Genomic DNA, 22,321 nt, shown 5'->3' with positions numbered 1-22,321 from the left:
TCCTATACAATGTGTTGGGCAGATTCTTCACACTTAAGTCGAATTCTACAGCTAATTTTGTGACTAATCTAGATGGTACTGTACTAACAAATTAACAATTCAGTGTCACTCCAGGATGTGGATCTTCGTCGGTTCCCATGTTGAATGAGACAAAATGGATGTGACTATTTTTTTTCTAACATCGATATGATGATTGATGAGAGCTACAAAAGTCCATTGAACTAGTACTGAGTTGTAACACTCGCCGTGAAAAAGATGGTGGAAAAGGGAATAAAGCGAACTGCGATGGTGCTAATAAAGTAAAAGTCAGGAATAGTTGTTTCTAACACGAAACAACCGCTCATTGGCCGCATTAGGACGGGATCACTGCTAAGTGTTAACTTCTGTATGGGCAGCTAGTTCTTACAGCTGGCCCCAATAGGGTCGAATATATATTGGCTGATAAGTTTGATTTTTTAGTTAAATCGGTGAATTTAAAGACCTGGAGTATGCTGACATATTATAGACTGTATAAAGCTACAATCATTTAGGCATATTGCAGATATAAAGAGTTTGACATATGTATTACTGAAAAAAGAATGCAGCTTTATCAGAAACCTAGCAGCTATTTTTGCCACGGTGTTACAAGAGGAAGCTGCAGGTTTTTGCAACATCATATTAACTTATATATCTTTTTTTTATTTAAAAAAAAAACTTATTTATCTTTTTACAAAGAGTAAATTTCACTAGTGGTTTTTTAACTTGTCCCGAGTTCTAATCTAAGTCATGGTACTTACAAATTATTCGTTTGGCTCCCCAAACTTATCATTAGTTCTCATCAAGTCTCGGCACTTGCAAATCATAAATTTGGCTCTCTAAACTTGTCTCAAATTCTTATTATGGTCCTGGTATTGCAATTTGCACACTGAACTCCGCTCTATCCACCCCCAAACTGCATTGTCCTCGCTCCAGTCACACGGGACATACCCGCCTCACCTGCATGGCCGCTTCACCGTGCTCGCCTTACCACCCCGTGCTTGACTGCCTATGTTATTACATTGTCGATGTGGTGCCGCACCCATGTTGCCACGTTAGGCCCCGTCGTGCTTGCCTCACACTACCACGCTGCAATGACGGCCCTATACCTTTGCCGAGGGAAGCGTGGAAGGCTATGAGGGTGGCGAATGGGTTGTGAGGAGGTGCCGAGAATGAGCATGAGCTCCTACGTGATGGGGGGATAAGGAGTATGGTGGTGGTGGTGGTGGTATCGAGTGCGATTGCCACGAGGCGAGAGCTATTGCCAAAACGAGAATTGTTGTGAGCGATTCTGGTTAATGTTTTTGGGTGCCAAACATGCCTGACGCCCTGTTGGTCGCCATCTCCAGAACCGGCAGCCACAACATTACAACAGTGCAGAACTAGGGGTGGCTAGTAGGGCCGTGGCCACCCCAACACCATAGAAATTTTTTTAATACCCCGAAAATTTTTCAATTTACACCACATCAAACCATCAATTCACCCATTTTCATCACATTATTATGATTTTTCGTCATGAATACTAACTACATATATAAAAAGATTAAAAATATTTATCACGCTTATGTTTATATTTACCACGCTTAAAGATGTTATCACGCTTATGTTTATATTTATCACGCTTAAAGATGTTATCATATTTGTCAATTCCAGGATTTAACAGCGTTATGCTTTCAGTGGTAGGCGACGTCCCCGTCGACAGTGAGGCGTCTGTCACTACTACAGAAACGTTTTTCGCGACGGGCGAATTTGCATTCCCGCAGCGGGCAAACGCGTCCGCCACCACCGAAAGGTCACGGTAAATCATGGCCTTCCCGCGGCGGGCTATTTAGGATGCCCGCCGCGGTTAATAGTTTAAAAAAACAAAAAAAAACCCAGGAGCCCGTCGGCGAGCCCATTCTTGAGCCCACCGACGAGCCCGTTCCCAGCCCAATACCAGCGCCACCGCACCTCGCTGGATCCGCCGCCGAGGTCTCCTCGCCGTATCCGCCGCCGGAGAGGTCATCCTCGCGCGAATCCGTGGCTAGGGAGGACGACCTCGCCGGATCTACGGCCAGGGAGCGTAGATCGACCGGATCCGCGGCCGTGGACGAAGAGGAGGCCAGACCCGCGCCGTGGACGACGAGGGCGCTGGATCTGCCGTGAGGCTATGGAGGAGGCTGTCGTCGTCGATCCACCGCTGGGATGCCTCGATCCGTCGTCGGGAGCCTCGATCCGTCGCCGGGACACCTCGATCTGGCCTTGGAGGAGGCTGTCGTCGTCGATCCGCCGCCTGGAGCCTCGATCCGTCGCTGGGAGACCTCGATCTAGCCTTGGAGGAGGCTGTCGTCGTCGATCCGCCGTCGGGATGCCTTGGTCGCCCTTGGACGAGGTCGCCGTCGTCGCGCCCAGCTGTCGCGACCCCGTGCGCGCCGTCGCCCGGCCGGCCGTCGCGCGCCGCCACGCTGCCCGCCGCGCGCCGCACCGCAACCGCCTGCTCCACCGTGGCCTTCTCGTTGCCGCGCGCCGATGCAGCCTCCTCTACACCGCTCCTACGGGGGATGGGGCGGAGGAGCAGTGAGAGAGTGGAGGGGATGGGGAGGGGGAGGGGGAGTGAGAGAAGAGGACCTGGGCTACGGGGAGGGAGATGAGAACAAGAGAAAGAGTGAGATGAGAGTCCCAAACCCTAGCTCTAGCTTTTATACTCAAAGGCAGAAATCGGGCCTTGTTGGGCCAACTGGGCCTCGGCCTTTTACCGTGGCGGACCTTATAATATGCCCGCCGTGGAAAATAGCCTTTACTGCGGCGGGCAAGATAAAGCGTCTGCCTCGGTAAATCAACTCTTTACCGCGGCGGGCAGTTTAAAGAGCCCGCCACGGTAAATCGTATTAACCGTGGCGGGGGATTCATACCGCCCGCTGTGGTAAATAACGATTTCCTACGGCGGGCAAGTTAGGTGGCCCGCCGCGGTAAACCCTTTTCCCGCAGCGGGCGCCTCGCTGGCCGGCCACCGGTTAACCGTGGCGGGCAAAAGAGGTGCCCGCCACGGAGCCCATTTTAGCCACGCTGCGCAAATTGATTCCTGTAGTAGTGTGTGGTGACATCGTGAATCTCGAGATCTGCCGACTTAGTCCTTCGGAGACGCTCATAGGGGTAGGTTTTGCATACGTGTGTTCATAGGGATGAGTGTGCATACGTATTGGATGTCTACGTTATACTGTGTAATTCTAAAAAAATCGCTGGTTCCGCCACTTACTACAACAATATATTCATCCATGCCCCCACAAGCGATGCCTTAATAACAACAACAACAAAGCCTTTAAGTTCCAAACAAATTGAGGTAGGCTAGAGTTGAAACCCAGCAGAAGCAATCGCGACACGGCGCGTCATAAGGGGGTGTCGACCCGGCCCTTGTCTATTTAACACCATACCCGGGTTCTGATATGGCGCGTCGCTAAGAGAGTTATGCCTCAACGGTTTTCTTTCAGGTTTCATCTCCATTAGAATGGCTAGATTTAACGTTGGCTCGCCACGCCTATCACAACCTCCTCCTTTATCAGGGCTTGAGACCTGCTATCACAACCCTCCTTCTTTACCAGCGAGGCCTTAACACTACAACAAAATAAGTTTGGTTCCCATTTTAGATTGTGTAGATTGTGGACACCATTTTTTTTATATGGCATCCGCCTCAACGTTCGCAAAAAAACCGATGCTTCAGTTAGCAGAGAGAATGTCCAAGCATTGTTTTGAACACTGCAACAACCGATGCCTTATTAAAATTTTCAGTAATCGAGGCTTGAAGATTAAAAATAATATGTTCACTTACTTGCACAACAATTATTCTGGGTCCCACGGACATTGAACTGAAGGTGTCAGCGAGGTGGCGTCTCAGCATCAGAGACACGGCGAGTGCTCAGGTCTGCGATGCACTGGGCTCCAGTATAAATATATGTAACACTGTTAATTTGAAATCAATATAACTATTTTCTGTCTGTTATTCATTTAGATTGACGCACGAAAAATGACAGAAACAATGAAAACATAAAAAGGAATTAGAAAACAAATAATAAAAACAGGGGTGGTCTGTCAAAGACCTAAATGGGCCTGCCATGCAGTGGCCTAACATAAAAAGAAATAAGAAACAAATAAAAAAAAAGATGGTGGTCCTCCAAAGGCCTCAATGGGCCTGCGGTGCAGTGGCCCAGCATTATTAACCTTCCAAGTTAGAGTAAGTGTTGTCCACCGTCCAATGGTGCTGAAGACTGCGAGGCCACTACTCAAAAACCTAGAAGGGGCGGCATCAAAAAAAAAAAAAAAAACCCTAGAAGGGGCAGGCAGCGAAAGCAACCACCGGCCCAGGGCCCAAAGAGCCACACACAGGCATCCGCATCACCTTAACGCTGCCGCTTGGGTGACAAGCCAACGCTACTTGGCTCGGCGACACATCTGTTGATCACAGAATATTACAGCATCTGCAAGAGTTTTCTAAACATCCTCCTAATTCTTATTTTTTAGAAAAATAGAAAAAAACTCTCTCAAACAACTCCTAATATTTAATCATAATCTTTTAGGACTTTAAAAATTCCTCCCCTTTCAGCGTAACTTTACGCGGACGAAGCCACGTGCGGAGACGCCGTTCCCACAGAGTCCTTCTTCCCGCGCCTTTCCCACCTTCTAGCCCTGGACGACGCGCGACCCCAGGATCGATCGACAGGACGGGGCAGGGCACGTGATGTACCAGCAGCTTGAGCTTCTTCTTGCAGGGCCTGGAGAGTTGCACGGGCTAGATCCGGTAGGCCTTGCCGACCGGCACGGCGAGGACGGCCTCCTCGCGGGAGGTGCATGCGGCGGTCCACGCGTCCAAGTCCACCGGTCCACGCGGGAGGTGCAATGCCGTCGCTGACGGCGCCGAAGTCGTCGAGCGTGAGGAGAACGCGGGCCTCGGCGCCGTCGCGGCACAGGAGAAGCAGCAGGGCCACCGCTACAGCTGCCAGCGTGAGCGGCAAGTGCACGACCATCTTTGCGCCGACCAGTTCCAGCCGCCGGTGCTACTGCCCACAGGCAGGCACCGAATGAACGGCCTCAGGGGTCGGGGAGATCAGAGGTTGATGAGAGGAGAGGAGAGGACGGGAGAATAAAGCACCGCAGTGTGTTGGAAGAAGTAGGGCAACACGACGGATGTAGGCAGCGGCGACGTGGATACGCGCGGCGACAAAAAGGTTCGCGTGGAAAAAAAGAAGACTGTAGAAAAAAAAGTTAAATGGAATCAGCATTTAATTTTTTAAAGTCAAATATTATGAACTATTGGAGATGAACTTTTTTTTCTCGTAAAACCTTTTTAGGAGTTGACAAACATAGACTTTTTAGAAGGAATATTTAGGGAATTCATAGAGATGCTCTTAGCTGGTTGGGATGCATCATGCCTGATAATCTTTTGAGCAAGCATATTGCTTTTGCTAGCGCTGAATTTCTGTGTCAGCTGCCTTTCAATTTCTTTCGTGTGAACAATCTATCTGACAGCGCCAATTGCAAAGCTTGTGAATTCAAGCTCTTGTACATGATAACAAATAAATAAATAAATGATTAAACAAATACATAAACCAACTTGACCTTTCGTAAAGACAGTAGAGGTCAAGCAAAGAATACACGTGCTCTACAACATTACAACAAGCAGGTAGCCCCGCGCGTTGCGCGTTGCGCTTGCACGCTCTTTATATATATGTATAGATTACTGCTATCCAATGTTCCTTCTCCAAAGTACTAATCTTAAAGCATGCAACTTCATTGAACGGTATACAATTTATAACAGAGAAAAAAGGGAGACAAAAAGCAAATTAAATTCTCGACACATCTCTGCCTTTCCTTCACACTTTCCAATTCAATTCAATTTTCATTCGAATTCGTTTTCGTTTTTCGTTCGTTTTTGTTTTTTCCTTTCACACACGAACAGGACGAACACGTTCGTCCCCACCGCCGCGCCGATCGAATCCGCCCGCCGCCGCCGAGTAGCCGCCGCCGAGTAACCTCCGGATCCCTACTCCTCCAAGCTTTACACCTCTAGTGCTGTCCGATTTGCCCACCCTGCTCCCTTTATCAGTCGTCCCCTGCTAGGGTTTTCGCTGCTGCCGAATTCTGAGGGTTTTGGGCATGGTGACATAGTCTCGTCGGTTTGGGACTGTAAACGAGCAGTGTGTAATCTCATATAGAGGTGTCATGAGATGATTACGGAGGAATCTAGGGCTTGAGGAGATGATTACGGAGAAGCCAAGCTGGATTCGCCACGAGGGCCTGCAGATCTTCTCTATCGACATCCAGCCCGGCGGCCTCCGCTTCGCCACTGGCGGCGGCGACCAGAAGGTATCCTGCGTTTTTGTTTTTGTTGTTTTTCCTTACCTGCTTCTTGTTTAATCCGAGCTCAGCACTGTAATTTTCGCTTTCTCTTTTATCTTTTCCATTGTTTTTTTTCCCTGCTGACTTGCCCTGTCTTGGCCTTTTTCAGTGCTATATAATAGGGTAACACTTGCGTGCTAATTGTGCTTCAGTGATATCCCCAGCTGAAAGTATTTGGAGGTTGAGGATTGCATGTAACCAGAGCGGACTTGCCGCTAGGTGACCCTGGCCGACCGGCCACCGGGCTCCTTGGCGGACACACAATTGAATTTTAGTTTTATCGTAAGGATTGAAAACAGATTATTTATAGCAAACATTCATCATACTTTGCCTAGGCTCTAGAACTTTCTTGAGTCCTCCACTACTAGTAGCTTATGAGCATTCCCTTGCATTCTTGGGTCCAGCTTGTTTGGTTAAGGTATTAATTTGGGCATAGTCACAAAGTTGCCTTGTCGACATGTTGTGGAACGTGATACGCTACTTGTGAGAGGTTTTTACATGGCGGGGTCGAAAATGACCCCCGCGTATGTTCCCGGGTTGGGGGTCGATGCCTTCCATCCCAAAATATATGGTGTATTTTGTTTCGTTAGAACACACCTTTGGCTAACAATTCTCTATTCATACATAACCTTGCCATTAGCAGTATGTCTGATCTAATTGTAGAATTAGTGATTTAGTGACTGGATTTTCAACTGCCATTTATTGTGAAGTCACTATTCATCGTCCCAAATTTTAATCTCATGGGGTTCACTATGTTGTTTTTAGTTCATATTAGCTGCATGTTGCATTATAATATATAGCTTACTGAGTGTTCGTCAAACTTAAGGTTTGGCATTGATGTGATTCTGTACTGAGAATATTGGTAATTTCATTGTCGAGCAATAATTGAAAATTTTAAGATTTAGTTGGTTGTGATTTCTTGTCAAGTTAACACATATTTGTCTGTAACTTGTTATGTGATACTGAAGTGTAACCACTGTTTCGTATTTTCCTTTTATCATTCATAAGTGACCTCCTTACTAAGTTCCTTTTATTTGCTGTGGTATTGCAATAGGTTCGAATATGGAGCATGAAATCTGTGGATAAGAATAATGCCAACAATGATTCCATCCAAGGTTTGCTAGCTACAATGCGTGATCATTTTGGATCAGTAAATTGTGTGAGATGGGCAAGGCATGGCCGCTATCTGGCTTCTGGATCAGATGATCAGGTTATCCTAATTCATGAGCGAAAAGCTGGTTCTGGAACATGTGAGTTTGGTAGTGGGGAACCTCCAGATGTAGAGAATTGGAAGGTTGTTATGACCTTAAGAGGGCATACTGCAGATGTGGTAATTATCTTCCATAATTGCACCCATGCTGTATATCTTGCCTAGTTTTTCTTAAATAAGCATTTGTAGAATTTGTGCTGTTACTCTTTCTTTAGCTCTTATTATTTTGTTATTGTAACTGTCTAACTGTTGAACACCCTTTTCTTTTCCTATGCCTAAAGTAGGTAGATCTTAATTGGTCCCCTGATGATTCAACATTGGCTAGTGGCAGCTTGGATAATACTGTTCACATATGGAACATGACCAATGGTATGTGCACTGCCGTCTTGAGAGGGCATTCCAGCTTGGTCAAAGGTGTTACCTGGGATCCTATTGGCTCTTTCATTGCAAGCCAATCAGATGATAAGACTGTTATAATATGGCGTACAAGCGACTGGAGTCTTGCTCACAAGACAGAAGGCCATTGGGAAAAATCTGTATGTTATGTTTCCTGAATTTTGTAATTTACTATGATCAACATGCCCTCAATGCAATCCTTTCTTACTTTCCTTCTTCCTGCAGCTTGGCTCAACATTTTTTAGGCGACTTGCATGGTCACCTTGTGGCCACTTCATTACTACGACTCACGGCTTCCAGAAACCTAGGCATTCAGCCCCTGTGCTTGAAAGAGGCGAGTGGTCTGCTACCTTTGACTTTCTAGGGCATAACGCACCTATCGTGGTTGTTAAGTTTAATAACTCAATGTTTCGTAAGAATTTCTCAATTGGTCAAGACACAAAAGCTGCACCAGCTGGTTGGGCCAATGGAACATCAAAGACATCATCAAAAGAACAGCAACCATATAATGTTATTGCTATTGGAAGTCAGGACAGAACAATTACTGTTTGGACAACAGTGAGTGCGCGGCCATTGTTTGTTGCTAAGCATTTTTTCTCTCAAAGTGTGGTTGATTTATCTTGGTAAGGCATCTCCGTTTGTTCCTTTATATAGTTATTATTACCCATATACCCAAGCTCACGGTGATAATGTGCTTTTCACTGACAGGAGCCCTGATGGTTATTCACTTTTTGCATGTTCCTTGGATGGATCTGTTGCCAACTTTCACTTTGAAGCAAAGGAGATTGGATACAAGTTAAGTGATTCTGAACTGGATGAATTGAAGAGGAGTAGATATGGTGATGTCAGAGGACGACAATCAAATCTGGCTGAAAGCCCTGCACAGTTACTGCTAGAAGAAGCATCAGCAAAGCAATCGGCTAGCAAAAAGGAAACCTCCATTGTCCAGCAATTTCAAGCACCCCCAAAAGTTTCTGCAGATGTGCCTAACCCAGCTCCTGTTGTGCAAAGTAAGAAAGCTCCTGAAGCTTTACCTGAAGCTGAGAAGAAAACATCAGGTCCTGCTTCTGATGATATGAATAAAGTTACTCGGTTATCTAGTCCAGTGAAGCAGAGGGAATACCGGCGTCCTGATGGCCGGAAAAGAATAATCCCAGAGGCTGTTGGATTTCCTTCCAACCAGGATAACATACCCAGCCGTTCTCAGAACCAGGCTGTGGATTTTTCATCCCTAGATCAGCGAATGAATGGGATAAGACCATATTATGGTAGTAACAGTAACTGTAACAACTCTGGAGTTATGGATCGCTCTGGTGTCACAGCAAGGGCGAACATTACAGAGAGTCTTGTTATTCAAAAAGCTTCAACCAGTGCTGGCAGTGATGGAATGTTGAGTGTAGAACGCATTGGATCTGTTGTTCTAGGCTCTTTGACCTGCTCCTCGCTTTCTATACATGTGTTAGATAAGAAAGACAATGAGGATTCCTTGCCAGTCTGCCTTGAAGCAAAGCCTGTAGAACGCGCTGCAGGTGATATGATTGGTGTTGGTGGTGCCTTTTCAACAAAAGAAACTGAGATAAGGTGTACAAGAGGAACAGAAACTCTTTGGTTGGATCGTATATCTGCAAAGGTTACTGTCTTGGCAGGCAATGCAAATTTCTGGGCTGTTGGCTGTGAAGATGGTTACCTGCTGGTGAGCAATATTTTGTTATCTGAATTTCTTATAGATTGATTTTATTTTTTTAAATGGATGCTACCGCCCCTCCTTTTTTTGTAAGGCGCGCACACAATTGAAGATTTGAACTTTTAAGTGTTGGGTAACAATTACTCTAAGAACTTGTAGATTATACTGTGCAAATTAAGTATGATTTCAAATTTCATGGTCATAAATATAATATATATGAGATATTGATGGTCAAAGTGTGGCATTGGAGACCACGCCGGGTCAAACTGCTCCTTCCATTTTGAAAATGAGGGAGTACTATGTAACCCCAGTCAATTATTATTGGAATAGGCTTCTGTGTTCTCACAATCGACTGTTCTTAATTAACTAGGTCTACACAAAATGTGGAAGACGAGCAATGCCGGCAATGATGATGGGATCTGCAGCCGTTTTTATAGACTGTGACGACTGCTGGAAATTGCTTCTTGTCACAAGAAGAGGTCTAATGTACATATGGGACCTCTATAACAGGACCTGCATTTTGCAGGACTCATTGGCTTCTTTGGTTGCTTCTCCAGATGAGTCGTCAGCAAATCATGCTGGTAACTGTTTGTACATCTAGTCTTCAGTTCCACATACAGCCTGAGATGGCTATTCTGTGCTTAGTAGTTATCTTTGCCTTGTTGACAGGTGCAGTAAAGGTTATATCTGCTAAATTCTCAAGATGTGGTTTTCCTTTAGTTGTCCTTGCCAGTCGCCATGCTTTTCTCTTTGACATGAGCATGAAGTGCTGGTTAAGGATTGCCGATGATTGTTTTCCAGCATCAAATTTTGCTAGCTCATTTAGTTCCCCCCAAGGTGGAGAGCTAGGCAAGTTGCAGATTGATCTAGGCAAGTTCATGGCTAGAAAGCCTATATGGAGCAGGTCTGCATGCCGATTGCTACAGTATTTATGAACACTTTGAAATTATGTCTGTGGCATGCTAATGTACTACATATCAGAGTTTGCTCTAAACGTACTGATGTGGGAGTTTCTGTTTCAGGGTTACAGATGATGGTTTGCAGACACGTGCCCATTTAGAGACCCAGTTGGCTGCTTCTTTGGCTTTGAAGTCACCACAGGAGCATCGCCAATGCCTTCTATCCTACATACGGTTTCTGGCAAGGTTAGTTATGTGGGTGCTCAGCTGTGTCTGTTGAACTGAATGGCAAAATATGTCAATATCTTTGTCCGATGGAAATTAGTTGGTGATGATTTATTGACACATTTATTTTATTTTTCTTTATATGCAGAGAGGCAGACGAATCTCGCTTACGTGAGGTTTGTGAGAACTTCCTAGGTCCTCCAATGGGCATGCTTGGATCTGCATCATCTACGGAACCCAAAAATCCATCGTGGGATCCTGATGTTCTCGTAAGTCTTTCACTCACCATGTGCATACTAGATCCATCCTCTTTCTAGATAAGCATGAGGGTTCATGAACTGTAAACAGATGAGACTCCAGTTCTCATGTTCTTAGCGTACATGATCTCCAGTTTGTAAAGTAACTGATGCCAATTGTACAGGGGATGAAGAAGCACAAACTTCTCAAGGAAGACATACTTCCATCGATGGCATCGAACCGGAAAGTCCAGCGGCTGCTCAACGAGTTTATGGATCTCCTATCAGAGTATGAAGCTGCTAAGAGCAAAGTTGACCCAATGGATGTCACACCAGCGCCACAACCAGCACCAGGAGCCAATGACAACGTGGTCACCTCGTAGTTACCCCAGTCTGGTTGCTGGGGACTTACTGACCTCTCGGTAAGTATGATAGGATAGCAATCTTGATAAGGCCTTATATGAACCAATCAATTAGTTGTGCTTGTAACTGGTAGATTGTTTAGCTAGGGAGGCGACCTCAGGCAAACACTGATTTTGAACCCGTTAGCTGTAACGCTGTGTAACAGTAGAAAAAAGAAACTGGGTCGCCTGGCTGGTGATTATTTTTTAACAGTAAAAAAATGTAGAAGGTCGGATAAACTCATGTCCTTTTTGTTTCCAAAGCAATGTTGGTCTTTGATGGTTCAGTATTCAGTGCTGGCCTCTGTCCGTGTGTATTTTTGCGAAAGTTTGCGTCGTCATGGCTCTCTGTCTGCCTTACGTTGTTCCAAGAAAAACTGACACGGACATTTTTTTACATGATCATTTTCAATAATGATTATCGGGCGGGCAAACCGGACGACATAGACGCCCACAATATGAACCCTATCCCTGTGAACACTTTTGAACGACTGAGCCGGCAGATCTCGAGATTCACGTAGTCCGACGGGGATGTCGCAATCGTTGAAAGTATAGCGCCGTTAAATCATAGGATAAATTCAGAAAAATACGAGCACCCGTGTCGAGTCGATAACCTGAATCCGGGTGGACAAGTTTTACGACACCAAACCATAAACATCTGGTTAGCTTTAATTTGGATTATTCTTTAGAGCAACTTTTAATTTATGTGTCAACAAAAACCGGAAAAGGTTGGAATGAATTGGAGAGGAACTCGCGGATCTTGGGCCTGAAAGTCTCGGCGACTGCGGCCCAGGCGGCCTGCGTGGGGTGGACATTGTCCCGGTCCAAATTTTTTTATTTTGTAGCCCTTTTTTGAAAAATTTTCACAAATATGCCCCTAGATGAAATATTTCAAAATTTAGACCCTTAGCTCGGCACCATTGTTGCTGGCGCCGAGCTTACAGGTCTCAGGCTCTTAGGCTCGAAGCAGACGTAGAGGTGACATGGCAGGAAGCTCGGCGCCAGTCACCCTAGCGCCAAGCTCGGCACCATAGATCTTAGCGCTGAGCTCGGCGCCAGGGTGACTGGCGCCGAGCTTGTGTTTTAACCCCGGCCCCAACCTTCCTGCCCGAGCCTTCTTCCTCTTCTTTCTCCTCCCTCTCGGATTTTCTCTCCCCACTTCGCCCTACCTCACGAATCGACATATTGGACCTTGGAAACTTTGATGATCCGTTGATCTTCGAGAGCAAGGTATCCTCGCTCTCCTCCTAGTTTTTTTCGCATCGATTCAGTATATATTAGTCGGATTTTTTAACCTAAGAATCGTCATTACTTAGGGTTTCATTCTATCCCTTAATATTTGTATTATACAACCGTAGGATGATGCCAAGGCGTGGAAAAGCTAGCAAACCTAGGTAACCGCAGCGCATGGAGTTATGTTATGGGTTCATTGTTGTGCATCAAATGAAAAACCCTAGGTTTAGGGTTTAATGTTAATTACTTTCGGTTCTTAGAACGAAATTGGTTGTATTGTAGTTATGGTTCTCATTGATATTTATTTGTGATATTTTGATTTTTGTTTGTTAAATTACATCCGTTTTGTTAGATGCAAGAAATGTATCGGGATGAGTTTTGGCGAAAACGAAGTTGTCCTCGAGAATTATACTCTGACGCGTCTAGCAAAGATGCCCCCATCCCTCCTGACCTTCCTGTCCCAAACTGTGACTGTGGTTTCTCGGCCCACGTTTTTCAATCAAAACATCCGGACACAGCGGCGCGGTGCTTCTACACATGCAGTCATTTTAATGTAAGAAATTATTTGCACTATCTTTTTTCTTTATTTGTGTAAATATGCTACTAATATTTTGTTGGAATCTCGTTGTGTAGGATCATGAGAGGTGCTTTTTCTTTCAGTGGATCAACGGTGCAGATAAGTTTGATCCTAGGTACCTCCTTTTCGACGATTGGTTTAGAGTGAGACATCCATGTGAGCACTTCAAGCGGTGGGTTCCACCCCCTAACCCTCCGCCAATGACGGCTAAGGAGAAGCATCTAGCCGCAGTTAGACGACTCGAGGAACCTCCTTTGTGTGATTACGGAGATCGAGCTATGATAAACCCTGAGAATACGTTGGAGTTTGTGTGTCCAAACAAGCATAAAGTAAGTGCAAAGTGTATGTGTTGAAATGTTGAGCTATATGTATTCATGTACTAATATCACCTTTATTTAGGTATTTTCAATGATGAAGTGTCATTTTAAGGAGTGGTTGTATGGTCCTAAGAACAAATGGTCGGAAGAACCGCGAAAGGTTAAGGAAAAGAAGAAAGAAAGGATAATTTACAAAGCACCTCCTGTCATGTGCGAATGTGGTGTTAAATCCAATTATGGCCTAGTTCAATTGGAGCTTAGAATATGCCATTATTGTGGCCATATAGTTGACTATGATGAGGTTGGTTATTTTTGTGGTAAACATGAAATCGTATTTTGTTTCTTTTGCTAAGACATATGATATAATTTTTCGTTTGAACAGAGCACTAGGAAATACAGGTGGGAATGTTATGATGGTCAAGCTAAGTTCTTGAATAAACTAAAGGGGAGACAAGTAATTGCACGAAAGAGAGGATATGGACCTGACTACATCAACCTATTCGTTAAACATCACAAAGGAAAGATGTGTGAGTTTGCTAAACAGCGCGGTATTTGTAACCCGATCGATGTTGGGCTTAACAAATAGGGATTGGAGAGACGGATGACGTTAGAGGAGGAGAGGGTAAGGAAGGAGACAAGGGAGGAGACAAGAGTACAGATGCAGGTCTTAAACGAGCATGTTGTTGCATTATGTGTCAGTGAGTGCTTGAAAGCCTTTTTTTCGTTGCCTGATTTGAAATGTAATATAATCGTGTTGCTAACTGATTGCATTTTATACATGAAGGGATTGGATGCAGCAAGGAACATGCCGCAGAGGTGGCTCGTGCAAGGTATGAGGAAAAGAAGTTAGATGAGCATAGACCACGAACTGGTCACACCGTTCAATCACCGATTGTGTTGTCTGATGAGGGGGACGAGGATGAGGACGACACTAGCAGACTGAGTGAGCTCATCGCTCTAGCAAAGGTAGGCTTATAGGCGGAAGAGGCTAAGGACGACACTAGCAGACTGAGCGAGCTCATCGCTCTAGCAGAGGCAGGCTTGTAGGTAGAGGAGGCTGAGGACGACACTGACAGACTGAGCGAGCTCATCGCTCTAGCAGAGGTGGACTTGCAGGTGGAGGAGGATGATGGTGCGTTCTTCACTCAGGCCGCAGAGGCCATAGATGAAGCGGAGGCCGCTTACTACAGGCGACAGGCAGGCTAGAGCAATGCAGGTGAGCCTAGCCACAGCAACAGAGTTGTGGTAGAGGACTGATACTCGGATAATGAGTTGTTTACTCAGTATGTTTCAGACTGAGGATTTAAAAGTGCATTTGCCCTCTATGTCTACTGTCGGCACGTACTTCTAGTATTATTATGTTTTTAATGTGGCATAGTATTGCACTTTTTATTATGTGGTTTTTTTATTATTTATGGTCATAATATTCAGCTTAATATTGCGGACGTATTGAAATGTGATCACGTGCTGCAAATAAAACCTAACGAAGTAGGGCATTATATAATTCAACACACAAAACACATGAAATGACATGTGAGAACATATACCGAACTAGGGTACAGAGTTCCTTCGACTAAACCTAAGATGCCTTAGGTAATTAAACCAAATAACAAACACATAGATGTGGCATGTGAATAAGATAAAGTCGTTCTAGTAGTGTGGCCACATAGCAAATTATGTTGCACCTTCTCCAAAGTAGCCTCCTATTGTTGGTGGTGGCGGCGAGGAAGGGCGGCGAGGAAGGCCAGCACTACAAGGAAGACCGGCGCGGGCGCGGGGCGCGGCGCGCAGCGCGGGAGTGGGGCACGGCGCGCAACACAGGAGCGGGGCACGGCGAGGGAGAGGGCGTGCGGGCGCGGGTGGCCGAGTGCGGGAGAGGGTGCCGACGGTGGCGGTGGTTCGCTGCTCGGGCGAGGGAAAAGCGAGAGAGAGAGGAAGAGAGAAAGGACTGGGGCCCATACATAATACAGGCTCGGCGCTAGGGTGACTGACGCCGAGCTTCCTGCCATGTCACCGCCACGTGCTAGTGCTGAGCTGAGGGTCTAGATTTTGAAATATTTCCTCTAGGGGCATATTTGTGATTTTTTTAAAAAAGCTAAAAAATAAAAAATTCGGTTGTCCCAGTAGAAGTGTTTGCTTGGGTCATCGCACAGCGCGTACTGCCTCCTCTCGTGGTCGCCCTGCTGGCCGCAGTAGCCGCCGCCCACCGGTGGTGCTGAAGAAGGTCTCGCAGCGTAGGCCCCTCGGCTCAGTGAACTTGCTTTTTGCCGCTGGCGCATTGGCAAAAGCTACGAAGGGCGCATTGAGGCCGAGGAGGAGGAAGGTGCAGTTGGTCGGGTTGACCGCGCGTGGCGAGCATGGACTGGAGCACCGCGTTGTGCTACGCCGCGCCTACATTGTTCAGTAGGTCGCAGCCGTTGTAGTTGAGCGCGCGGGTGAAGAGCAGCGTGCACCCTAGTGGGTGCAGGCTGGTGACCACGCATCCCTGCATCATCGCGTAGCCACCGGAGCTGCTCCCCGGCCGAGCTCACGCACCATCGTCGGGGCCTGCGTGCCATTGCAAGTGTCAGCTTCAAATATTATATGATAATTATTGTTTGTATAGTAGTAACTCACGCTTGTGCTATTGTCCTTGTCGGCGGCATAGGAGTAGTCATTGCCGGAGACGACGACGAGCGTGACCCCGCCGTTGGCTGCTGCCGCGCTACCAGAGACGGCTTCTTTGCCGAGTGTCCTAGACTTTGCCGAGTGTTTTTTATCGGGCACTCAGTAAAGAGGCTGTTTGCCGAGTGCCAGAGAGAAAGCACTCGACAAACAAATGGCACTCGGCAAAAAGGTGGTTTGCCGAGTGTTGAACACTCGGCAAAGAATAACACTCGGCAAAGCCCAGGTTTGCCGAGTGCCAAACAATAACACTCGGCAAAGGGCCGTAGCCGTTAACGGCCAGCAACCGCCATTAATCCTTTACCGAGTGTCTTCTCCTGACACTCGGCAAAGAGGGTCCTTTGCCGAGTGTTATTTTTTGACACTCGGCAAACCATTTTTTTCACTTTTGCCGTTCAAAAAATGACACTCGGCAAAGGAGCCTCTTTGCCGAGTGTCAGGAGAAGACACTCGGCAAAGGAGTCTCTTTGTTAAGTGTCAGGACCTATGGCACTCGGCAAAGATTTTTTTAAAAAAATTAAAAAACCCTACTTTGCCGAGTGCCTGGTCAGGCGGCACTCGGCAAAGAATTAAAAAAATAAAAAAAAACTTTGCTGAGTGCCAGATCGGGGGCACTCGGCAAAGAGGGGATTTAACCTCCCGGCCCAGCCGACCCACACACCGTATGCACGCACACACATACGCTCACGGCAGCGCCGCCCCCCACGTCGCACCGTTGGAGGAGGAGGAGAGGAGGAAGAAGGAGGAAGAAAAGGAGGAAGGAGGAAGAAGAAGGAGGCGCCAGCCCCGCCGCCATCACCGCCCCTGCCTGTGCCCGCGCCGTCCTCGGTGCTTCCCCAGCCATCGCCTTGTCCACTAGTGCCCTAGCCCCTTCACCATTGCTGCCCTACGATGCCCACTAGGTATGCCCTACCATCGTCGTCGTCATAGTATTACTAGTAGTTGCGGTAGTAGTAGTGGTAGAGTAGCAGTGGTGGTAGTCGTAGGAGTGGTTATGATATTGTTATATATATGTGGTTGGATATAATCTTGTGCATGTCGGCCATCATGCCATTCATATATATGTGCATGTCGGCCATCGTGCCGTTGGTTTTCTTGTAGGTTTTGAAAACCTCACCGTAAAGGAGAGGTGTTGCCGAAATTTTGTATTGACAGTTTTATGTTTCTTTTTTTTGTAGAGAAGAGCCCGTCGGAGCGGAGCCAGAGTACCTCGGTGACCCCGATCGCCTTCCTCGCCACTGCAGGTCTGCCTGCACCGCGTCGCCTCTAAAAGGATCAAGATGCCCAAGAGGGGGGGGGTGAATTGGGCTAATTCTAATTTTTTTTACAATAATTAAATCCTATGGTTAGCCCAATTAACCCCTTGTGCCTAGAAAGTGTTCCTAATTGTTCTACCGCACAAAAGACTTGCAACCTAAGTTCCAATCCTACTCTAGTATGGCAATTCTAAGAATGTAAAGACATGAATTAAATTGCTCAAAGTAAATGCTCAAAGTAAATAGAGAGGAAGGAACACAACGATGTTTTGCCGAGGTATTGGAGAGTCGCCACTCCCCACTAGTCCTCGTTGGAGCACCCACGCAAGGGTGTAGCTCCCCCTTGATCCGCGCAAGGATCAAGTGCTCTCTACGGGTTAATTCTTCGACACTCCATCGCGGTGAATCACCCACAACCGCTCACAATGTGAGTTGGGTCACCCACAAGCTCCGTCGGGTGATCACCAAACTCCCAATCATCACTAAGCCATCTAGGTGATGGCGATCACCAAGAGTAACAAGCACGAACTCTCACTTGACCATGACAAGCCTAATGAGAAGGTGGATGCACACTTTGCTACTCTTGATCTTCACTAATGAGGGCTCTCTTTTGGATTCTCAAATCGCAATCACCTCACTAGGACCTTACTCTTCTTGGCACTCTCTAAGGTGTTTCTTAGCTGTTGAAATAAGCAAAAGTACCTCCACACACGAGTGGAGGTTGTATTTATAACACCAACTGAAAAACGAACCGTTATGTGCCTCTACGGGGTGACCGGACGCTCCGGTCATGTTGATCGGACGCTCCGGTCAGTATACCCGAACTCCAGTGTTTACGGTGTGGCCGGACGTTGGCCAGCGTCCGAACATGATTTTCCCTCTCTGGAACCTTACTAGAGTTGATCGGACGCTGGCCCTCATCTAGTCAAACCAGACGCAATCACCTTAGTCAAATGAACTGACCGGACCCTGAGCCAGCGTCCGGTCACACCGGAGCCAGCATCCGGTCAGTATTTGACCCTCCATTTACTTCCAACTCTCGAACATATGTGAATGAAGTTTGCTCCATTGGATCAAAGGGCTATTTTGGAGCTACCTAGTGCTAGTTTTAACAAGTGTGCACCACACCTAACTCACTAGTCTCACCTAGGTCAAGCTACCCGTTCATACCCCCTTAATAGTACGGCCAAAGGAAAAAACAAAGTCCTAAACTACTCTAAGTGTCTCTCCAACTCCAATCGACACTTAGAACTAGTCCATCCTTAACCTTGTCGTCCATCCTTTGAAAACCGAAATGAATTCCATCGTAGGGGCATGACAACCATGATTGCCCAATCAATATCCATTACCATGACCTAACTCAATTGTTTCTGCAAAACACATGTTAGTCACAGTAATCACGTATTGTCATTAATCACCAAAACCCAACTAGGGGCCTAGATGCTTTTAATCTCCCCCTTTTTGGTGATTGATGACAATACTACCTCGAGTATGTGAAAGAGATGAGGTTTTTAACATGCTTGGTTCATATAAGCTTTAGGCAATAAGAACAAAGGTGTTAGACAAGCTTATATGACCCAAGCCATCATGATGTACTCAAAAGGATATGAAATAAGCATGAGTACAAGTAATAAAGCTCATTTGCATTGGAGTAAAACGTGGAAGCAAAGGCAAATGAGCAAAAAACAAGTGATATGACATATAAAGAATTCAAAGTAGAGAGCACATATGTCATATATCACGATCACGTAGATATCACTGACACATAAATATAGTAAACATGAATGCATAATGTATCTCACACATAAAAACTCCAAATGTAAATAGATAAGCTAATATAATAACTAAGCTCCCCTAGATAAGTAGCTCCCCCTAAGCCTAACATACTCAAACCCTCTCCCCCTTTGGCGTCAAACACCAAAACCTACGGGTCGGTTGGTGGGGCTACAGCGGATGAGTCGGGCGCTGAGGTACGAGAAGCAAGGTGGAACTGGGTGCCATCATCATCTGATTCGGAGCTCTAGGCTGCCTGACCCTCTGTAGCTGGTAGTGATGCTGAAGTAGTCTAGGTTAGATCTGGAACTAGTGCTGCTATAGGCTAAGATGGTATAACTGATGCAGCTAGCTCTGATGATGTCACTAAAGAGGGGAGCGTCTCTATCATCGTTGTGATAGGTGTAGTCGTAGAAGGACCTAGAACATGCATGTATGGAGGAGTGGGCTACCCTGTCAACTCACTGAAGGAGGCTCCAAGACTCCTAGAGACTGAAGTGTCTGGCTCAAGCAGCGATGACATCTGTGCCGGTGTGAAGCCTGTCCGAAGTGGTGTGAACTACGGGGCTACCACTGGCGAAGCAAACCACTGGGACACCTGCTCTATCGGTGAGGCATACTGTGCTGGTGGCTATCCCTGACTCTAAAGCCCACTAGGCTATAACGCTAGAGTCATTGAAGTGGTAGCAGGCTGACCAAACTAGGGTGTAGGCTATGGCGGTGGGGCCCCAATCGCTGTCACTACATGCTGCATGAATCCGAGAAGCTGCTGCTGCATGAGGATCTGCTGCTAATGCATAGCCTACTGCTGCTGATGTAGAGCCTATGTCTGCCGCTGAATGACAAGCTGCTGGCGCTAGAACTCATCCTACCGGGTTTGGAATTGTGCAAGTGTAGCAGCTGTCTCTTGAGCCTATCTGGCCTGGTCCTGCCTCATCCGCTCAAGTATAGGAAGAAGAGCGGGGTCAGTCTACAGGGTAGGTGGCGCTGAACTGGAGCTACCGACCTCAGCATCATGTCGTTGTGGAGGCATCTGTGGAATGGGCTAGTAATTATCATCAGAACTATCACTAGGCTCGCTAGTGACCAACCCCTCCTGCTGAGCAAGCTCCTCCTCAGTAGCTGTAATACCTCTGATGATATCATCCTGCTGGGCTGCAGTCTTTGGCACCTCTGGATGATGGTGCGGCTGACTTGGTGCCTATGGTGTACTATGTCGAATCATCTGAGACAGGTTATAAGCAGGAAACTCTATCGTGGCACCACTGTACTCAGCAATCATCTCAGGTGACTTAATAGAAATAGCTCTGTGGATAAGAAAAGTGACCTAGTGAGCATAAGGTAGCTGCTTGTGACCTCTGAAGCCCTCAGCTATAGTGTCCTCCATCTCTGATAGAAGGAGATCCCAGATATCGAAGACTGTCTGCTGCATTAGAGAGTTGAGAAGCCAAAGCTAAATCTGAGTCAATCCCTCTTTGTATCCCATCCTTGGGAGTAAAGTCCTCCTCATAACTGCCTCAAGCACGCGAGTAGTGGGCATGAGATCACTGGGGTTCCTCCTCGACCCCTCACCAAAGGGCTCTATAAAGCAGTGACGTACCAAGTCAGTAGGGGGTACCATGCCACCATGAGGGCATCTGGGGGGTGCAGTCTATCCATAGCACACCTCATGGAGCCTGATTGGCTGCTCCTAAAGCCTAAGAATCTCCCTGACCCTGGTGCTCATCAACCGATAGTCTCTGCCACCAAATGCAAAATGAATAAACCTGTGGTGGGGGTCAATATAGAGAGATGCATAAAACTGACGAACCTAAGATGGAACATATAACCTAGTCCATCCAATCAGATCTGTCAGCCCCAGCAGATGTGCAAGGTAGGGGCGAATGTGCTCTCTAGTTGTTGCAACAATAGACTCTATGTTGCATACTCTCTGTGGTCTGAAGACTGCTCCACTGTTCAGATAAGCATTATAGAAGTCCTCCCATAGGGGTGTATAGAATCCCTCTGATGCTCTCTCATCCCTCCTGGGTGGAAACCATACATCAAAGTCAACAAACCTCAGCTGCTGCACCTACTTAGCCATGGCAGCCCTTAGGTCAAGGTGGGTCACTATAGGTGGACCCTGTGGTCGAGGCAGTGGACGAGAACCCCTCCGCTGAGTGACTGGCCTCGGTGAAACTAGGACACGAGTATGACTAGAGCGGCGTAACTGTGGCTATGGTGCTGGCCCTGTCTCCTCGGCCTACTAGACCTACTCACCCTCCTGAGACTGCTGAGCTAGTTGTGCCTCCTGTGTCTGCTGAGCTGGCTAAGGCTCCTGAGTCTGCTGAGCTGGCTGAGGCTGCTGCTATGGCTCCCCCTAAGGCTAAACCTCATTAATGGCAACTCACCATCCTCCAATCATGAGGGTCCCAGCTGGACCACCATGAAGACGCTCAACATGCTAAAGTGTAGCCATCACCTCTCGGCACGCTCTGCGGCCTCTGCAACTGCAGCGGCTCTCGCTGTGTCTGCATCTGGATACTTGCACTTCTTGACTGCCAGCTTCTTGGTCACCTTGCCTTTAGGTTCTGCAGGCTGGCGAGGCGGGGGCCTCGGATCCTCATCACCGGGACCACCTCCGACATTCTTCACGTGAGCCATCTAATGGATCAAAGAAGAATCAACTGCCCCTGACAAAGAAACAACTGCCTCTATCAAAGATCAACTGCCGCTGACACTTTCAAGGCTTGGCCTCGATTCCTACTCGCTAGCTTGGCCCCGAGTTAACTGACAACTGCCACATGATCTCAACGGCACTGACTCGCTGCATGATGGAATAGATAGGATATACAAATAAATACAATATACCTAATAGATGTGAAACCCTATGAAGCAAGCAATTTAGATACAAAATCGAAACGACTGGCTTGCTACCTGACGAACCGACGATCCGATGAAAAGATAAGCGACACGCGGGGAACCATCGAATCTAGGGTTAGGGTTTACGGTGAGCAGTGAATCGATGGCCCTGAATGTAATTGAAATTAGTGCTATGATGAATAGCAAGGTCACGACGAAGTTGTG

General features: G+C 46.9%; 1 protein-coding gene and 1 pseudogene across 3 annotated transcripts; one reads left to right on the top strand and one right to left on the bottom strand.

The window, feature by feature from the left end:
• Positions 1-5,787: 5,787 nt before the first annotated feature.
• Positions 5,788-11,722, top strand: LOC136477518 (protein HIRA-like). 3 transcript variants are annotated; one of them, XM_066475711.1, is made up of 10 exons: positions 5,788-6,351; positions 7,439-7,714; positions 7,879-8,130; positions 8,216-8,613; positions 8,699-9,683; positions 10,045-10,255; positions 10,344-10,578; positions 10,697-10,819; positions 10,947-11,067; positions 11,220-11,722. In XM_066475711.1, exons 1-10 carry the CDS (start codon positions 6,244-6,246, stop codon positions 11,415-11,417), a joined length of 2,907 nt encoding a protein of 968 aa, XP_066331808.1. In that variant the 5' UTR covers positions 5,788-6,243; the 3' UTR covers positions 11,418-11,722. The 3 variants fall into 3 exon arrangements, with proteins under 3 accessions (XP_066331808.1, XP_066331816.1, XP_066331826.1); XM_066475719.1 differs by lacking the exon at positions 5,788-6,351 and adding an exon at positions 6,537-6,666; XM_066475729.1 differs by lacking the exon at positions 5,788-6,351 and having other exon boundaries at positions 7,590-7,714; positions 7,876-8,130.
• Positions 11,723-12,137: 415 nt separating this feature from the next.
• The window catches only part of LOC136453954 (GDSL esterase/lipase At3g09930-like), a 51,256-nt pseudogene continuing 41,072 nt past the window's right edge, over positions 12,138-22,321 (bottom strand).

Source organism: Miscanthus floridulus, chromosome 1, assembly GCF_019320115.1.
Source record: "Miscanthus floridulus cultivar M001 chromosome 1, ASM1932011v1, whole genome shotgun sequence".
Classification (NCBI taxonomy): domain Eukaryota; kingdom Viridiplantae; phylum Streptophyta; class Magnoliopsida; order Poales; family Poaceae; genus Miscanthus; species Miscanthus floridulus.
Note: the sequence above shows the minus strand (reverse complement) of the source record. Positions and strands in the feature narration are given on the sequence as shown.

Coding starts and splice junctions, on each gene's coding strand:
- LOC136477518 (XM_066475711.1), top strand. CDS start 6,244: ATGATTACGGAGAAGCCAAGCTGGATTCGCCACGAGGGCCTGCAGATC. Junction 6,352..7,438: donor CTGGCGGCGGCGACCAGAAG/GTATCCTGCGTT, acceptor GTATTGCAATAG/GTTCGAATATGGAGCATGAA. Junction 8,614..8,698: donor AGTGTGGTTGATTTATCTTG/GTAAGGCATCTC, acceptor TTTCACTGACAG/GAGCCCTGATGGTTATTCAC.